At 48.2% G+C, this 18,512-nt stretch overlaps 1 protein-coding gene across 23 annotated transcripts in view; it reads left to right on the top strand.

The window, feature by feature from the left end:
- Positions 1-18,512, top strand: part of LOC146771980 (stAR-related lipid transfer protein 3-like) — a 134,528-nt gene that overhangs the window by 81,198 nt on the left and 34,818 nt on the right. For all 23 annotated transcript variants that reach the window (XM_085640265.1, XM_085640256.1, XM_085640266.1 and 20 more), the window contains 4 exons: positions 11,133-11,250; positions 15,502-15,600; positions 16,035-16,090; positions 17,534-17,626. In XM_085640265.1, coding sequence (XP_085496391.1) covers positions 11,133-11,250; positions 15,502-15,600; positions 16,035-16,090; positions 17,534-17,626 — 366 coding nt within the window. The remainder of the gene's footprint in view (positions 1-11,132; positions 11,251-15,501; positions 15,601-16,034; positions 16,091-17,533; positions 17,627-18,512) is intronic.

The following is an 18,512-nucleotide window of genomic DNA, read 5'->3' as shown; positions in this document are numbered from 1 at the left end:
GGATCTAATGCTGCAGCATTATACTTTCATATCCCAAACCCCCAGTCTACTTTAAAATATCCGTTCTTTGTTCTTGTCTGCCTCCCGCAGGCCTCCAGAACGTCCTCATCTTGCGCAGGTCCCCTGTGCCTTGAGGGTCATGTGTGAGGTCACCTCTGCTGACACCAGGGCCTTCAACAGCTGTAGCCCTGTGGTGCTGCAATCGAGTGACAGCTCCCCTGTGGATTGTAAACAGGAGCTGCCCCAAGCATTGTGAGTGAGGGCAGTGCAGTGCTTCTAGGGTGAGGAGCTGTCCTATGCATTACAAGTGAGGGCTGTGCAGTGCTTCTAGGGGTGAGGAGCTGCCCGAGCATTGTGAGTGAGGGCTGTGCAGTGCTTCTAGGTGCAGGAGCTGTCCTATGCATTACAAGTGAGGGCTGTGCAGTGCTTCTAGGGTGAGGAGCTGTCCTATGCATTACAAGTGAGGGCTGTGCAGTGCTTCTAGGGGGAGGAGCTGTCCTATGCATTACAAGTGAGGGGAGTGCAGTGCTTCTAGGGGTGAGGAGCTGCCCGAGCATTGTGAGTGAGGGCTGTGCAGTGCTTCTAGGGTCAGGAGCTGTCCTATGCATTACAAGTGAGGGCTGTGCAGTGCTTCTAGGTGCAGGAGCTGCCCGTGCATTGTGAGGGCAGTGCAGTGCTTCTAGGGTGAGGAGCTGTCCTATGCATTACAAGTGAGGGGAGTGCAGTGCTTCTAGGGTCAGGAGCTGCCCGAGCATTGTGAGTGAGGGCTGTGCAGTGCTTCTAGGGTCAGGAGCTGTCCTATGCATTACAAGTGAGGGCTGTGCAGTGCTTCTAGGGGTCAGGAGCTGCCCGAGCATTGTGAGTGAGGGCTGTGCAGTGCTTCTAGGGTGAGGAGCTGTCTCATGCATTACAAGTGAGGGCTGTGCAGTGCTTCTAGGGGTGAGGAGCTGCCCGAGCATTGTGAGTGAGGGCAGTGCAGTGCTTCTAGAGTGAGGAGCTGTCTCATGCATTACAAGTGAGGGCTGTGCAGTGCTTCTAGGGGTGAGGAGCTGCCCGAGCATTGTGAGTGAGGGCAGTGCAGTGCTTCTAGGGTGAGGAGCTGTCTCATGCATTACAAGTGAGGGCTGTGCAGTGCTTCTAGGGGTGAGGAGCTGCCCGAGCATTGTGAGTGAGGGCAGTGCAGTGCTTCTAGGGGGTGAGGAGCTGCCCGAGCATTGTGAGTGAGGGCTGTGCAGTGCTTCTAGGGTGAGGAGCTGTCCTATGCATTACAAGTGAGGGCTGTGCAGTGCTTCTAGGGGTGAGGAGCTGCCCGAGCATTGTGAGTGAGGGCTGTGCAGTGCTTCTAGGGTCAGGAGCTGTCCTATGCATTACAAGTGAGGGCTGTGCAGTGCTTCTAGGGGTGAGGAGCTGCCCGAGCATTGTGAGTGAGGGCAGTGCAGTGCTTCTAGGGTCAGGAGCTGTCCTATGCATTACAAGTGAGGGCTGTGCAGTGCTTCTAGGGGTGAGGAGCTGCCCGAGCATTGTGAGTGAGGGCAGTGCAGTGCTTCTAGGGGTGAGGAGCTGTCCGAGCATTGTGAGTGAGGGCAGTGCAGTGCTTCTAGTGTCAGGAGCTGTCCTATGCATTACAAGTGAGGGCTGTGCGGTGCTTCTGGGGGGTCAGGAGCTGCCCGAGCATTGTGAGTGAGGGCAGTGCAGTGCTTCTAGGGTCAGGAGCTGTCCTATGCATTACAAGTGAGGGCTGTGCAGTGCTTCTAGGATCAGGAGCTGTCCTATGCATTATAAGTGAGGGCTGTGCAGTGCTTCTAGGGGTGAGGAGCTGCCCGAGCATTGTGAGTGAGGGCTGTGCAGTGCTTCTAGGGTCAGGAGCTGTCCTATGCATTACAAGTGAGGGCTGTGCAGTGCTTCTAGGGGTGAGGAGCTGCCCGAGCATTGTGAGTGAGGGCAGTGCAGTGCTTCTAGGGTGAGGAGCTGTCCTATGCATTACAAGTGAGGGCTGTGCAGTGCTTCTAGGGGTGAGGAGCTGCCCGAGTATTGTGAGTGAGGGCTGTGCAGTGCTTCTAGGGTCAGGAGCTGTCCTATGCATTACAAGTGAGGGGAGTGCAGTGCTTCTAGGGTCAGGAGCTGTCCTATGCATTACAAGTGAGGGCTGTGCAGTGCTTCTAGGATCAGGAGCTGTCCTATGCATTATAAGTGAGGGCTGTGCAGTGCTTCTAGGGTGAGGAGCTGCCCGAGCATTGTGAGTGAGGGCAGTGCAGTGCTTCTAGGTGTCAGGAGCTGCCCGTGCATTGTGAGTGAGGGCTGTGCAGTGCTTCTAGGGGTGAGGAGCTGCCCGAGCATTGTGAGTGAGGGCTGTGCAGTGCTTCTAGGGGTGAGGAGCTGCCCGAGTATTGTGAGTGAGGGCAGTGCAGTGCTTCTAGGGTCAGGAGCTGTCATTCTTCTTGGGGGGCACTTTCCCCTGGAGCCGTGCTTTCAACTTGTTGGACCAGACGATAGGTCTTTGATGTTGTTTGTATATCAAAAAATAATGAATTTGCTTTGAACTCGCAACATAGTTAATAATATTGGTTACATATCTGTTTATACAGAATATTAGATGCCATGTTTCTCTCTGTTTTTCTTTTTGTACATATGCAGCCTTGAGAAAGCCCGTTGGGCGAAACACGCGTCGGCTGCGCTGTGAAAATTGGACATCTGTACGATTACTAACGAATAAATATAACATATCCAGTTATATCAAGAACGGATATCGATTGTGTTTTTTGAATGATATGTACACATAATGGACTACACCCGGAGATAAGATTGATTTAGGGGTGCATGTTACTTTTGGGGTGTGCTGCATTGCCTTTTTGACAAATTTGAACATCTTTGGAATTCGTTATTCTTGGAGATGACTATTACTCTTGGTGGATGAGTATGTGGTGATTTGCTAGCACCCAATACAACTGTTAAGAACAATTTATTGCATTACTGCGTATACTGAACGATGTGCAGGTCCTCATAGCATATCCACTGTTAAGTATATTTATACGTCCTATGCATTACAAGTGAGGGCTGTGCGGTGCTTCTGGGGGGTCAGGAGCTCCCTCATGCATTTTGAGTGAGGGCTGCGCTGTGCTTCTAGGGGTGAGGAGCTGCCCGAGCATTGTGAGTGAGGGCTGTGCAGTGCTCCTAGGGGCGAGGAGCTGCCCGAGCATTGTGAGTGAGGGCTGTGCAGTGCTTCTAGGGTGAGGAGCTGTCCTATGCATTACAAGTGAGGGCTGTGCAGTGCTTCTAGGTGTCCGGAGCTGCCCGTGCATTATGAGGGCAGTGCAGTGCTTCTAGGGTGAGGAGCTGTCCTATGCATTACAAGTGAGGGCTGTGCAGTGCTTCTAGGGGTGAGGAGCTGCCTTGTGCATTGCTAGTGACGGCTGTGCAGGGCTTCTAGGGGTCAGGAGCTGCCCCATGCATTGTGAATGGGCTGTTCTGTAGGGGTTCAGGAGAAACCTTATGCATTGTGATAGCGATGCACAACTTCCTATTGCAGGAGCTGGCCCGTGCATTGTGAGTGAGGGCTGTGAAGTGCTTCTAGGGGTCAGGAGCTGCCCCCTGCATTGCGAGGACTGTGCAGTGCTTCTAGGGCAGAGGTCTTCAAACTTTTTTACTCTGAGCCCCCCCCTAAGCAAAATGTTTTGAGGTCGGGCCCCCCTCCAAATTTTTATGGCAAGGATTGGGGGAGCGGAAGGGACATGGCTGCGTGCAGGGAGAGGAGCTTATGAGATGATTTCAGGAATACGTTTTCTATAGCTTAAGAACCGCACCAAGTATAAGACTTATAAAACAGCAAATGCATCAAACAAAAACAGATATCCTAAACAAACTGCTCCCCATAATTGGGGTGATGTGAGCCCCTCACACTCTTTGACCCCAATGCAACTATACCTGCTGCACTAATGATAACTGCAGTCCTGAGTAGCAGGCTATCTCCTCTGCCTCTTTTACCTCTTCCCCTCCATGATGGATCATCACCTCTGTCCTAATGCTTGAAAGGACAATAAGCTCTGATGCCCCTTTTTTTAAAGGTAGACAGTCATAATTGTGATGCAGTGGGCCCCCAAATCCTTGGGCCCCAGTACTGCTACATCTGCTCCTTTATGATAACCAGCAGTGGCCACTTTCACACTTGGCAGCAGTACCAGCTTCACTAATGAATGTCCCTTTAAAAAAAAAAAAAAAACACTTATTGTCCCCTTCTTTGGGGTATCTCTCTGAAGAAGTGGTCTCTGGCCATTTGTAAACATAAAAATGAGTCCGTATACAGTGCTCCCTATTCTGGGCGTTCTCTTTGTCAATATCTATGAATCGCGCTCCTTTCCTCTTTCTCCTGGACCATTACTGTGAGCCCCAAGGATCAAGAGGATTAGGGCTCTGCATCTGAATGCAACCCTGCTGACCTACCTGCCACCCCATGGACTCAGCTTTCACAAAAAAAACTGCCCCTGAATGGTTAATACGGACTTTGAGATGCCTCTGCCTGAAATCGAAGTGTGTGGTGGTAGTGCAGAAAGTTAAAAAAAAGAAACCAGCCTTCTTACCAGCCATTGATTGATTGAGTCACTTAAAGCTAGGGCCACTGGAATTATGAGTTTCTGCAGCAGCAGCGTTTTCCACATAATTATCAGTTTACTGCATTTGCTACATAATCTGCAGATTTCAACCAAAAAAACTTAATTCTAGCTCAAACGGAACAAAAGTTACTTAAAGCATGACAAAGTTTTTGGAGCAGTGGAAATCCTTTTGCAAAGATTGACTGGTAATCTTGTAGTTACTTACTGCTGTATTTGGGTGTTAAACTGGTACTAATGAGGTGAAATAGTTCCCCTGACAGCGTTACCGTGAGTTAAAATGATAAAAAATGAAGTAATGCTAACCATAAAATGTGGCACATTGTGCCGCATAATTTACCTTTTCTTGCTGTATAATTTAGTCAAACGTGCCGCATAATGTTGTCCTCTTCTGCTGAATAATTCTAGTGGATCTGCTTAAAGCTTTATGGTGGCAAAGATCTATTCTTTTTAAGATGTAATGTAAAGGAGTTATCCGCTGGAATCTGGAATAGTGGAGACACTTACAAAAATGTCTGCATTAGATACAGTTTGATTACTTATTACTAAAAAGTATATTTTGTAAGAACTTGTTTTATCTCAATCACTGCATCGTTTTGCAGCAGACTAGCTTAGCGTATGTGAATACTGATTTAAAATAATGACTTACATATTCACAGTGCTTTCTGCCACAGGCTGGGACCTCACAGCACTATAAACAGGGCCATTGGAATTATGCGGAACGGAGAAGGCCAAATTATGCAGCATGGTTGACTAAATTCTGCAGCAAGCAAAGGTGAATTATGCTGCTTTTTTTGTGATAGCATTACTGTGCTATTTTTACACTTGTTGACATTGTCCTGGCCTTTATTGCCCCTCATACGTACCACACTAACACCCACATATAGAAATAAGCAACAGAAAGGTGACCAGTCAACCTTTAGAAAGGGCCTTCCACTGCATTTTTTTATCTGCAAATTATGCAGCAGACAATGGATTATGTGGCAAATGCAGGAAATAGGATACAAAGTGAGGGACTAGAGAGGCCGTTTTCCACTCACGAGTGAGTGGGAGGTCCAGAAGGAACAAGGCCCCTGGTACAGAGATAACAACAAGTGTTCCTATAGTTCCTCAAAAAGGAAGAATGGTGTCAACAAGAAGGCTGACATAACCTAGAAGCACCGTGTAGACCTAATTGGAAAATCCATATGTCGGATTTGAATGCCCTCACACACCCTTGCAGGTGTCATGTTTCATCATTTGGGCTGCTCCTCGTCGGGCCGGCGGTGCAATGCCCGACGGGCTCCCTCGAAGGGGCCCTTTAGCGGAGATCTTTTATCCGACTGCCGTATTGGTGAAGTGCGGGTGTGGGGCCTGGTAATTTTAGATATGGGGTAGTGTTGTTAAAAAGAGGTAAGGAGTGCCAGGTGAAAACAAATTTTATTCTGGTGGCCTCCTACCTAGGATTAAAAACGTGTGTACATAGCACTCATACGGGTGTAATGTCCCTAATTAAAGTGGCATGTAGCTGTCAGGAGTTGGTCAACATGTTTCTCGCAATGAGTATCTCTACTCGCGATTCTTCAGGACCTTAAAAAAATATATTATATCTACAATGTATGCACCTATTCAGGTTGGGGTTGTAAATTGTCTACAAATTTAGACTCAATACCTGTTGATGTCAGGAACTACCCTAATCGGTTATTAACTCGGACTCGGTGGAGAGGGTAGGTGAACGTACGCTACTTGGGAAGCAGAGATTCCTATGACTTTGAGGAATTCTTTCCCTTGTACAGTCCACCGAGTACTGATGATGACAGGTTAATGACCGATTAGGGTAGTTCCTGAAATCAACAGGTATTGAGTCTAAATTTGTAGACAATTTACAACCCCAACCTGAAGGTCCATACATTGTAGATATAATATATTTTTTTAAGGTCCTGAAGAATCGCGAGTAGAGATACTCATTGCGAGAAACATGTTGACCAACTCCTGACAGCTACATGCCACTTTAATTAGGGACATTACACCCGTATGAGTGCTATGTATACACATTTTTAATCCTAGGTAGGAGGCCACCAGAATAAAATTTGTTTTCACCTGGCACTCCTTACCTCTTTTTAACAACACTACCCCATATCTACAATTACCAGGCCCCACACCCGCACTTCACCAATACGGCAGTCGGATAAAAGATCTCCGCTAAAGTGCCCCTTCGAGGGAGCCCGTCGGGCATTGCACCGCCGGCCCGACGAGGAGCAGCCCAAATGATGAAGCATGACACCTGCAAGGGTGTGTGAGGGCATTCAAATCCGACATATGGATTTTCCAATTAGGTCTACACGGTGCTTCTAGGTTATGTCAGCCTTCTTGTTGACACCATTCTTCCTTTCTGAGGAACTATAGGAACACTTGTTGTTATCGCAAATGCAGGAAAACCATAACTATGTGCTTTGAGTGCAGGGTAAGCGTGAAAGTGAAGGGTGAGAATGAGGAGTGAGTTGTCTAAATGCACGGTGAATTCCCAGACACTTGAAGTTAATCAGCATGTTATTGACGGGGCGAAGGAAATAAAAATGTGCTGATCCTGCAACAAACTTCCAGTCTTATGATTAGGGTTGCCAGCTCATTATTTTGATGTGCCAGACAGTACAAAAATAAACAGTTCCTAAAGCCCTATTTTCATTACTTATCTGTGCATACATCGAAAAGCAAATATAAAGCACTTTTAAATGTGTTCTAGGGCTGCCTGAATGTTTCATGACTGAAAATAAAAGGAACAGACAGAAAGTCACATGACAAATGAATACATACGTTTTTATTTAAATCCCTATTTAGTGTCAAAGCAAGGTCTTTGCAGGCTCTTTAAACCTACATGGCTGGCATTTTTTCTATTGGCAACCCTACTTTATATTCCTTTTCATGAAATGCATTCTCATACTACAGCAGTAAATGTAAAATGCAATGTAAAAATAGGCAGAGTGGGGGCCCAGGGGGTACTGGAAACAGAAAAAAAAACTAAGCCTCGGTAACCAGTTTCCAAAGGTATGTAAATGTGCCAATGGTCTTTAAAGACCTGTGAAAAACCCAGGCGTGCTGGAGTCTTAATAAGACTTCAGACACTGCCCAGTGAGCCCCCAGCAGCACACCCACTGAACTCTGGCCCCACAACACTCTTGAGGGCTTCAGAGTAAATGAAGACCGCCTGGAAATACAGCAAATAAACATCGCTGCACTTCCAGGCCTCTTCATTTACATGTGCTTGTAGAGGCCTTTGCGCCCCCCTGTGAACCCATCCATGCCCCCCCAGGGGGGGCGCGCCACACAGTTTGAAGACCTGTGTTCTAGGGTCAGGAGTTCTCCCGTGCATTGTGAGAGAGGGCTGTGCAGTGCTTCTAGGTGTCAGGAGCTGCCAGTGTATTGTGAGGGCTGTGCAGTGCTTCTAGGGTCAGGAGCTGTCCTATGCTTTACAAGTGAGGGCTGTGCAGTGCTTCTAGGGGTGAGGGGCTGCCCTGTGCATTGTGAGTGAGAACAACGCAGGATGCCATACCCCTGGACATCTGAGGTTTCAGGGAAAAGATTTTTATCAATCATGAAACTCATGTTTAGGACTCGCCTGAGCCAGCGCTTGCGCTGCTCTGGCGAGACATTTAGTAACTGGGTTTTAAAAGTGCTACCCACAGGCTTTTGCCGGCCACCAGCTTGCTGTTACGCGCACAAGCGTGCGCGACGTGCACAATCGCCATCTGGCTTTCTGTAATGGCTCATTAAGCCTTACAGCGCACGCGTGAATCCCCTCTCCTACCCCCTCCCTTCTCCCACTCCCTCCTCGTCAGCTTCTCTTATTACAAGCTTCCTGCGTCGCGCGGCAAATGCTTGTTTTTATTTCCTGTGCTTTCCCCTCTGCCTCTGTCCGATCACTTTCGCGGCTTGGTTTTCTTTTGCTTTCAGCACTCAGCCTCTCTCCCTTGTTTTATTAATCTTCATGATAAATAATGTTTCTCTGCCACTGACCCGTACGTCAGCCCTGCCTCGCTTCAACTTCCTGCCCCTCCCTCACCACAGAGCGCGTCTTTTATTTAACTTTCAGCCCGGCTGCGCTTCAATTCCCGCCCCTTCCTCACCACAGAGCGCGTCTTTTATTTAACTTTCAGCCCATGCCACAGTGAAGAGCTACAGAATACCGATGGACAGACCTTACTATTGGCTCGGTGTATTTGTGCTGCCAAGAAGCACCTGCATATTGACATTCCTAAGGAAAAGTCCTGCTTGTTGTCTGGGTCCCACAGATTATACCGTCAGTTATTTTCCGATCCGTAAGACTGGTGTTTTTTTATGTCATGTTTACTTTAGGACAGCCCACGCCATTTTTAATACGATTCTAAGCGTGAATGGACCTCTCAGCCACATCAATAAAACGGGGACGTTTTTCATTAAAAAAAAAATTAAAAATCAGCACGCACCTGCTTCTTGAGCACCTCGCTTTATGTTAACAATGCTTCTTTATTTTGTAGCAGTTTGTCGAAACGCCACACCTCCCTCAGAGTGCACACCGCCCCTGCAGCAGGACTCCGTCTCACTCCTTCGTTCCCCGCTTCTGCGCTTCATGTTTTGGACAGGAGGATTCTAACAATGCATGTTTATGTTAGCAAACCGCACTAAAATAAGCAAGCATTGATCGCGCGGTGCTGTCTAAAACGTGAAGTGCGGTATACTCCAACACCGCACTTCATGTTTTGGGCACCGTGGTGCTAACAATGCTTGTTTAGCCTAGTCCTCCTCACTGCTTTCAATACGTAGGTAGGGACAACATTAGTGAAGGTAAAATAATACATTTATGTTTATTTTTTTAGTGTTTCCGCATTTAGGCAACTTTGACCCCTTACAAACGAAGAGTGAGACAAATATTACAATCGGCAACTGCACAACCTCCATAGAAAGGTGGAGGCGTCTCATTCGAATCGATAGTTTAAGTTGCATGACTAGAGTTTTGATGGTAGCACTTAATTTGCCAGAGTTTTGGTTGCTGCTTAAATTAACGCAAATTGCTGCATTATCTTGCCAGATTTTTCTAAACGCTCCCGTCTTCGACAGTTACATCTATTTAAGATAGTGTGCACAGTAGAGTACCCCGTCTTCCAAACCATAAAAAGGTTGTTTATTACTTACAAAAATAATAAATGTAAAGGGGCTTGGTTTGAGGTTCTTACAAAATCCTTCAGTAAACGCTTGACTCTTCCAGCACCTCGGGCTGGAGACCAGAGACCACAGTCTGACAGAGTGCCCCGTCTACCAACCCATAAGAAAAACAACACAGGTTGTATTGGAGGTTTTTAGCAAAGCCTTCAGTCAAGGCTTGAATCCTTCAGCACCTGGGGTTCCAGTCCAGATCAGAGACCAACGCAGTACGCGCCGGGCTATTTTCTTCCATCATGGAGCCTCTAGGTCTTCCCTAAAATCATATGCTTTGTCCCTGCAGTTGTAAGACTGAGCAAGTCATCCTCTGAACACTAGGCACAAAGTATTTGGTGTGTTGAGTCGCAGTGTCTTTCCAGTTGACTAGTTTGGTGGTGCAGCACCAGAGACCCCAGAGTGGGGCCGGCCAGAATCCCCGCATCCTTTTAATTCTGTCTGCATCCATGATGATGGGGCGCAGTAAAAGGGAGAGAAAGAGCAGTGTCATTTCAAAGGGGTCAAGGTTGCCACCCCTGTACTGAATTATTCCACAAATACCCCCAACCACCGCTCTTTGTATTATAAATACGTTATGTACAATTTAAAATCCACCCCTACTGTCCCCTTTGTCGCAATTCAAGAGGACACAAACCCTAACCCGCACTAGGTGGCATGCTTCATCTGCGGGTCGCTCCTCGTCTGGGCATAGCCAAGGCTCTTTGCCCTGCCAGAGTAGTTCTGATGTTTTTATTGCGCATGTATATACATTGTTTTACATTTCTAATCTGTAGGGTCAGGCTGTTGAAACACTGTTGTGGTGGTTAGTGTGACTTTGGGTTTTTTCAGCCCACACACTTTCCAAGGTAAGAATCGATTCTAGCTCGGATTGCTTTCGGCATTGCTATATTTGATCTACGGCGACATGTTTCTAGCTCTATAGCTGCCTGTTTAGTTGGAAGCATTGGGCATGACTATATCCTCCCTGTACTAACTACTTCTCTTGGAAGAGTGTAAACTAAAGGAAGAGGTTCCCAGCACCTGCCCTTGTGCTCTTCACTGTCTGCTACATTGGAATGTCCCACGTGCAGCTGAGGCGAATGGATCCCTCAGTAGGAGAGAGTCTTGTGTCCATTCTCCTGGCACCATTGGACACAAATGCACAAATAATGCACCTAAGCTGCAGAGTTGGCACCAGTCACTTTTTGTATTTATAGAAGTTGTGCTGAGATCCAACCGAGCTCTTGAGTGAAGGCAGGTAAGTGAATGAATATGTTGTCCTGCTCTCAACATTGTTGCTGAGGCAACATTTTCGTCATAACAGATAGCCAATCCAAGTGACGCATCTCATGTCTTGTGTAACTTACTCCATTGCAGCTTCTCTCAAAAGGGGCGTTCGGCTACCTCCTTCCCATCGTGTCCTTCGTCATCGCTTGGTTGGAAACCTGGTTCCTTGATTTCAAAGTCTTATCTCAGGAAGCCGCGGAGGAGAAATGTGAGTTGGCTGGTGGGCTGGGAGCGCTGTGTGTTTTGTTTCCTGGATTCATGCCATCCTTGCCGATAAGTATGGGCCAGTATAACTGAAGCCAGCTGGCCCAACTAACATGACACTACTGCCATTGAGGAGATGAGGAGGCATGACACTACTGCCATTGGGGAGACATGACACTACTGCCACTGGGGAGAGGAGGAGGCATGACACTACTGCCATTGGAGAGATGAGGAGGCATGACACTACTGCCATTGGGGAGACATGACACTACTGACACTGGGGAGATGAGGAGGCATGACACTACTGCCATTGGGGAGGCATGACACTACTGCCATTGGGGAGATGAGGAGGCATGACACTACTGCCATTGGGGAACCATGACACTACTGCCATTGGGGAGATGAGGAGGCATGACAGTACTGCCATTGGGGAGGCATGCCACTACTGCCATTGGGGAGGCATGACACTACTGCCATTGGGGACGCATGACACTACTGCCATTAGGGAGGCATGACACTACTGCCATTGGGAAGACATGACACTACTGCCATTGGGGAGGCATGACACTACTGCCATTGGGGAGGCATGACACTACTGCCATTGGGGAGGCATGACACTACTGCCATTGGGGAGGCATGACACTACTGCCATTGGGGAGGCATGACACTACTGCCATTGGGGAGGCATGACACTACTGCCATTGGGGAGGCATGACACTACTGCCTTTGGGGGAGACGGGGAGACATGACATTGCTGCCATTGGGGAGACGAGGTGACATGGCATTACTACCATTGGGGGTATGGGGAGACATTACAAGACTGCCATGGGGGAGAATGGGGTGACCTACACCACTGCCATTGGGGAGACATGCCACTACTGCCATTGGGGAGACATGCCACTACTGCCATTGGGGAGGCATGACACTACTGCCATTGGGGAGGCATGACACCACTGCCATTGGGGAGGCATGACACTACTGCCATTGAGGAGGCATGACACTACTGCCATTGGGAAGGCATGACACCACTGCCATTGGGGAGGCATGACACTACTGCCAATTGGGGAGGCATGACACCACTGCCATTGGGGAGGCATGACACTACTGCCATTGAGGAGGCATGCCACTACTGCCATTGGGGAGACATGCCACTACTGCCATTGGGGAGGCATGGCACTACTGCCATTGGGGAGATGAGGAGGCATGACACTACTGCCATTTGGGAGGCATGACACTACTGCCATTTGGGAGGCATGCCACTGCTGCCATTGGGGACGCATGACACTACTGCCATTGGGGAGGCATGACACTACTGCCATTGGGGATGCATGACACTACTGCCATTGGGGATGCATGACACTACTGCCATTGGGGAGGCATGACACTACTGCCATTGGGGAGACATGACACTACTGCCATTGGGGAGGCATGACACTACTGCCATTGGGGAGGCATGACACTACTGCCATTGGGGAGGCATGACACTACTGCCATTGGGGAAGCATGACACTACTGCCATTGGGGAGGCATGACACTACTGCCATTGGGGAGACATGAGACCACTGCCATTGGGGAGGCATGACACTACTGCCATTGGAAAGATGGGGAGGCATGACACTACTGCCATTGGGGAGGCATGACACAACTGCCATCGGGGAGGCATGACACAACTGCCATTGGGGAGGCATGACACAACTGCCATTGGGGAGGCATGACACCACTGCCATTGAGGAGGCATGACACCACTGCCATTGGGGAGGCATGACACCTAAGCCATTGGGGAGGCATGACACTACTGCCATTGGAAAGATGGGGAGGCATGACACTACTGCCATTGGGGAGGCATGACATTACTGCCATTGGGGAGATGAGGAGCCATGACACTACTGCCATTGGGGAGACATGACACTACTGCTATTGGGGAGGCATGACACTACTGCCATTGGGGAGGCATGACACTACTGCCATTGGGGAGATGAGGAGGCATGACACTACTGCCATTGGGGAGACATGGCACTACTGCTATTGGGGAGGCATGACACTACTGCCTTTTGGGGAGATGGGGAGGCATGACACTACTGCCATTGGGGAGATGGGGAGACATGACACTGCTGGCTTTGGGAAAGATGGGGTGACATGCCACTACTGCCATTGGGGAGGCATGACACTACTGCCATTGGGGAGATGGAGATGCATGGCACTACTGCCATTGGGGAGATGGGGATGCATGGCACTACTGCCATTGGGGAGATGGGGAGGCATGACACCACTGCCATTGGGAAGGCATGACACCACTGCCATTGGGGAGGCATGACACTACTGCCATTGGGGAGGCATGACACTACTGCCATTGGGGAGGCATGACACTACTGCCATTGGGGAGGCATGACACTACTGCCATTGGGGAGGCATGACACTACTGCCATTGGGGAGGCATGACACTACTGCCTTTGGGGGAGACGGGGAGACATGACATTGCTGCCATTGGGGAGACGAGGTGACATGGCATTACTACCATTGGGGGTATGGGGAGACATTACAAGACTGCCATGGGGGAGAATGGGGTGACCTACACCACTGCCATTGGGGAGACATGCCACTACTGCCATTGGGGAGACATGCCACTACTGCCATTGGGGAGGCATGACACTACTGCCATTGGGGAGACATGAGACCACTGCCATTGGGGAGGCATGACACCACTGCCATTGGGGAGGCATGACACTACTGCCATTGAGGAGGCATGACACTACTGCCATTGGGAAGGCATGACACCACTGCCATTGGGGAGGCATGACACTACTGCCAATTGGGGAGGCATGACACCACTGCCATTGGGGAGGCATGACACTACTGCCATTGAGGAGGCATGCCACTACTGCCATTGGGGAGACATGCCACTACTGCCATTGGGGAGGCATGACACTACTGCCATTGGGGAGACATGAGACCACTGCCATTGGGGAGGCATGACACTACTGCCATTGGAAAGATGGGGAGGCATGACACTACTGCAATTGGGGAGGCATGACACTACTGCCATTGAGGAGGCATGACACTACTGCCATTGAGGAGGCATGACACCACTGCCATTGGGGAGGCATGACACCACTGCCATTGGGGAGGCATGACACCACTGCCATTGGGGAGGCATGACACCACTGCCATTGGGGAGGCATGACACCACTGCCATTGGGGAGGCATGACACCACTGCCATTGAGGAGGCATGACACCACTGCCATTGGGGAGGCATGACACCACTGCCATTGGGGAGGCATGACACCACTGCCATTGGGGAGGCATGACACCACTGCCATTGGGGAGGCATGACACTACTGCCATTGGGGAGGCATGACACTACTGCCTTTGGGGAGATGGTGAGGCTTAATCTGGCCCCTGTGTAGCCAAAGTATATTAATATCAGAGGTCTAGGAGATGGGGGTGCACGGATTTGAAGTACTATTTCAGAGGCTGCTACACATTACCCGAAAAAGCGCTTCAACACTCCATCCCGGGTAACAAGTGGTATATAAATAAAAACCTTTTTTTACTCCTCTCCTATCCCTACGCTATCCTTCTGAAATCCAAATAACTGAGTAACCTATCCACCACTCAAATTACTTTCATATTTCACTTTACTAATTCAAAATTAATCCTTTATGGGCTCCGGAGTAGCGTGCTACTCTCCGAAAAGCGCTTTGCCACCTTGTCAGGGGTAGTGAGCGCTATATAAATGCAATTACAATACAATACATTCGCTTGAAAACTATCCTTTACCACCCAATCAGGCCCTTTGAGGAGCCATAATTGGGCTTCAGAGCACTTCACCCCAGACAAGAGGAGGCCTGCACCTTTAGCATCTGCCCTCGTGCCCCAGCCTCCCTGTATACACACCGGCTGCTCCTGGAAGACGTTACGGGGATGGCCGTGGACCTGTGATGCTGCATGTGCTGTATTAAATATGTCTCTTGTTTACCCTTTCAGGGAAGGTTATTTTCAGAAGTGTATTTTTAAGTACATTTTTATTGAATTTCTTTACTTATGTGAGATGCTTGCAAGTTCTATCCTGGATTACTGGGGCAGCGGTGTCTGGGCTCCTTGCTGGCAAAGGATGATGGGAGTTGGGTTTCTAGGAGGAGTAATTTCACCAAACTTCAACTTTCATTGTGTAATGACCATTAAAGATAGAGGCGGGAGCGTCATTAATTCTGTGCACGTGCGCCCTTTCATTTTGTTAATTGTTGTTGGTTGTAGGGTATCTGGCGACACAGTCTGCGGCCAATCATCGGCCCCTGCTTTACCCTCGCGCCATCTCAGATGGACAGTTCTACTCTCCCCCGGAGTCCTTTGCAGGTGAGAAGGGGATGCCTCTAGAAACCTAAACGAATGTGGAGCAGCTGATGTGTGACTGCACTACTGGGATCTACTGTGGCGGTCTCGTGCACCCAAACCCCGGGCAAGAAGATCTCATTGGATCCTCTGTGATGTGTCCTTGCCCTGGAGTTGGAAATGCCATGTATGATCGTAGGCTTTCCCATTGTGCTAGTGAAAACCTATCCCTTTCGGGTTGTGCGGCATTGTTCAAGTGATCTTGCCTCCCTTTCCATCAGACCATGTTGCACCAGCTATGAATTATTACCAGAGGTCTCTACTCCAGTGTTCCAGTTTTTAAAAAAACACCCCTTGTGTGAGAAAATGTCCTCTAGCACAAGAGAACTTCAGAGGTCTGTATCTTTTGGTATACTGGCCGGTATCTGTCTTGTGACCTGTGTCTCTGCCTTTTTTAGGATCTGACAATGAGTCTGATGATGGCGGGACAGGGGGACAAGCAGTCACAGCTCAGGTAAATTGTTGGGTTTGCTCATGGTTGAAGGAACAGATAATCTGGCGGAATCTCCAGTATTTTAGGAGAAGAAACTGCCCTGCTGGCTGAAAAGATGCAATGTTGAGAGTAGTAAAACCATATTAAAAGCGTAGAGGAGTGTTCGTTTCTTCCACTCTTACTTCTCCTTCGCTTTCCAAGTAGTCTTAGCCAGGTGGGCCTCTCTTCTCCTCTCTACCACTAGCTCGGGTCCAGCAAGCTGGGCTTCCAAGCAGAATGCGATCGCAAAGAGGTAAGTGATGGGTTCCAACTATTTTTACCTCGTGCTAACATTTCTGAAGAACCCCATATCAAAAAAGTTATCTTTGCAGTGGTGTTTGTGGAAGAAATGTGTCAGCAGGTGTATTTGCATTTACTTTAGACCTGTATATGTGTGATGTGTGAGCGGTGACTTAAATCAATTTATGATTTACAAAATATCCACTTTATTTTTTCACGAGTATTTCCTTTCTAGCACAAATTCTGACTTGAATTTGATAGGAAAAAGGTCCAGATAAAATAGTTGGGATTAATTATTGTCTTAGACAGTGGAACTAGTGAATAAAGGAGACTTCTCAGTCTAGAGAACAGCCAGGTGAAAAAAGAATTCCACTTGATTTGAATATCAACCAGTTATGCAGCTTGTCTAGCCAAATGATTGACATTGGATCCCAGATCACCTTTATTTAGGACATTTAGAGGTAACTGGTATGTTGCTTTGTAAGGGACACTAGTTTGAGTAATGCCTTAGGGCCATAGCCATGTCAGGAAGCTTCCAGTATCTGTTTTTCAAATTCCGCCCCTGGGTCATGGCAAGATGCGCAAACATGTGGCCATACTCAGGCGGGGTCTATCCACGAGCTCTGGGTGGAAATGCAAAGTCAAACGCAACAGACCGATCCCGCTCTGCAGTCCGAGAGTTTCTTGAGAAGAGTCCTGGAATGCGCTGATTGCCTCAGTAAACTTTAATGTACATATTTTAAGCAGTAGAACTGTTGCGTTTCACCAAACACAAGCTGTATTAAACTGACCGATTGTTTACAAATATCTCATTTGTACATGTTTTTATACACAAGCTTTTTTTAAAGAATTTTGTCTGACAATTGTTTTTACTCTTTGTAGATATTATCTATTGTAATGGTTTAATTAACTAAACAATAAAGCTTACAATTACATAGCCATGTTCCTTCTGGTATCCATAAAACGTTTGTACTTCACCTGCAGTCATCTAGAAGTGTAGGTTGTAGGAATCTAAAATGTGAAATATGAAACCAAAGAAAACAGAGGGGGGTTCAAAGTTCCCCGGTTTGTCACTTCCCGGATATGTCATATATGATGCCGGGCAGCATTGCATGCTCTGCCTGGCTTTGTGAAGTGGGTCTCTGTCCCAACCGCCCCCAAGAATAACCAACTCCTGTGTTTCAGGAACGAGGGTATGTGCAGCAAGGCAAGGAGTCCTTGGAAGTGGTCGAGCAGATCCTGGCACAAGAGGCCAGCTGGAGATTCGAGAAAAGCAACGTGAGTGAATACCGATGGGGATCTGTGGCAGAATGTGTATGATCAGATCATGTATTTTCTTGGGAAGGGCAGCCCTTTTGATGAAATCTCTTAGAGTCCTTTTCTTGCTGCATTTCCCCTCTTTCCTCCAGCAAGTTGTAGAATTGTCAAGACCCCTTTCTACATTACACATCTGCAGGTGCCTTGTATCTGCAACTGGAGGAGTATTTCAGAGTAATTAGCTTTTTCTTTGAGATATTTTGGTAAAACAATCCTGCTTGTAAATGCATTGTAGAATTGTGGTCCACCAATCCAGTTCCAGGAGATGGGCTTGAAGCCATCCAGGTGCAGAGCCTGTTCCTGAATGCAGTCAATAAATATAGGTTCAAGGCGCAGTCGCCATTAGGATTTATTGCTGATGAGCCACTAATACAAAGATAATAGGATACGGGGGACAAAATTACACCCGAGTCCCTTGGCGATCAGTCATAACACCGAGTGGCACACAAGTTTCCAGGAGTTCAGGGGGCCGGTCTCTCCTACCACCTTGAAATCCCTAGAACCAACTTAGACCACTATTTGAAAATGTGCAAACTTGGATGGAAATAGAATTGGTATTTAGCAGCTTCGTTGGCATGTCTGCCCCAGTCTACAGGTCTGAATCATCGATGAACCATGAATGGCTTGTAAGCAGTGCTTTAAATGGGCCGGTACTCGCCGGTACTGAGTACCGGCACTTTTTCATTTTCTCCCCTTGAGTGCCGGCACTTTTTCTTTTTCTCCCCTTGAGTACCGGCACTTTTCCTAGAATGAAGAGAGTACCGGTACTCATTGGACCTGACTTCAACCCAGGCAGCACTTCCTTCATCCCTCCACTGATACCTCTGCAGCACCTTTAACAAGCACT

The sequence above is a fragment of the Triturus cristatus genome, unplaced genomic scaffold (assembly GCF_964204655.1).
Source record: "Triturus cristatus unplaced genomic scaffold, aTriCri1.1 SCAFFOLD_168, whole genome shotgun sequence".
Taxonomy (NCBI): domain Eukaryota; kingdom Metazoa; phylum Chordata; class Amphibia; order Caudata; family Salamandridae; genus Triturus; species Triturus cristatus.
This window is presented reverse-complemented; position numbering and strand designations above follow the sequence as displayed.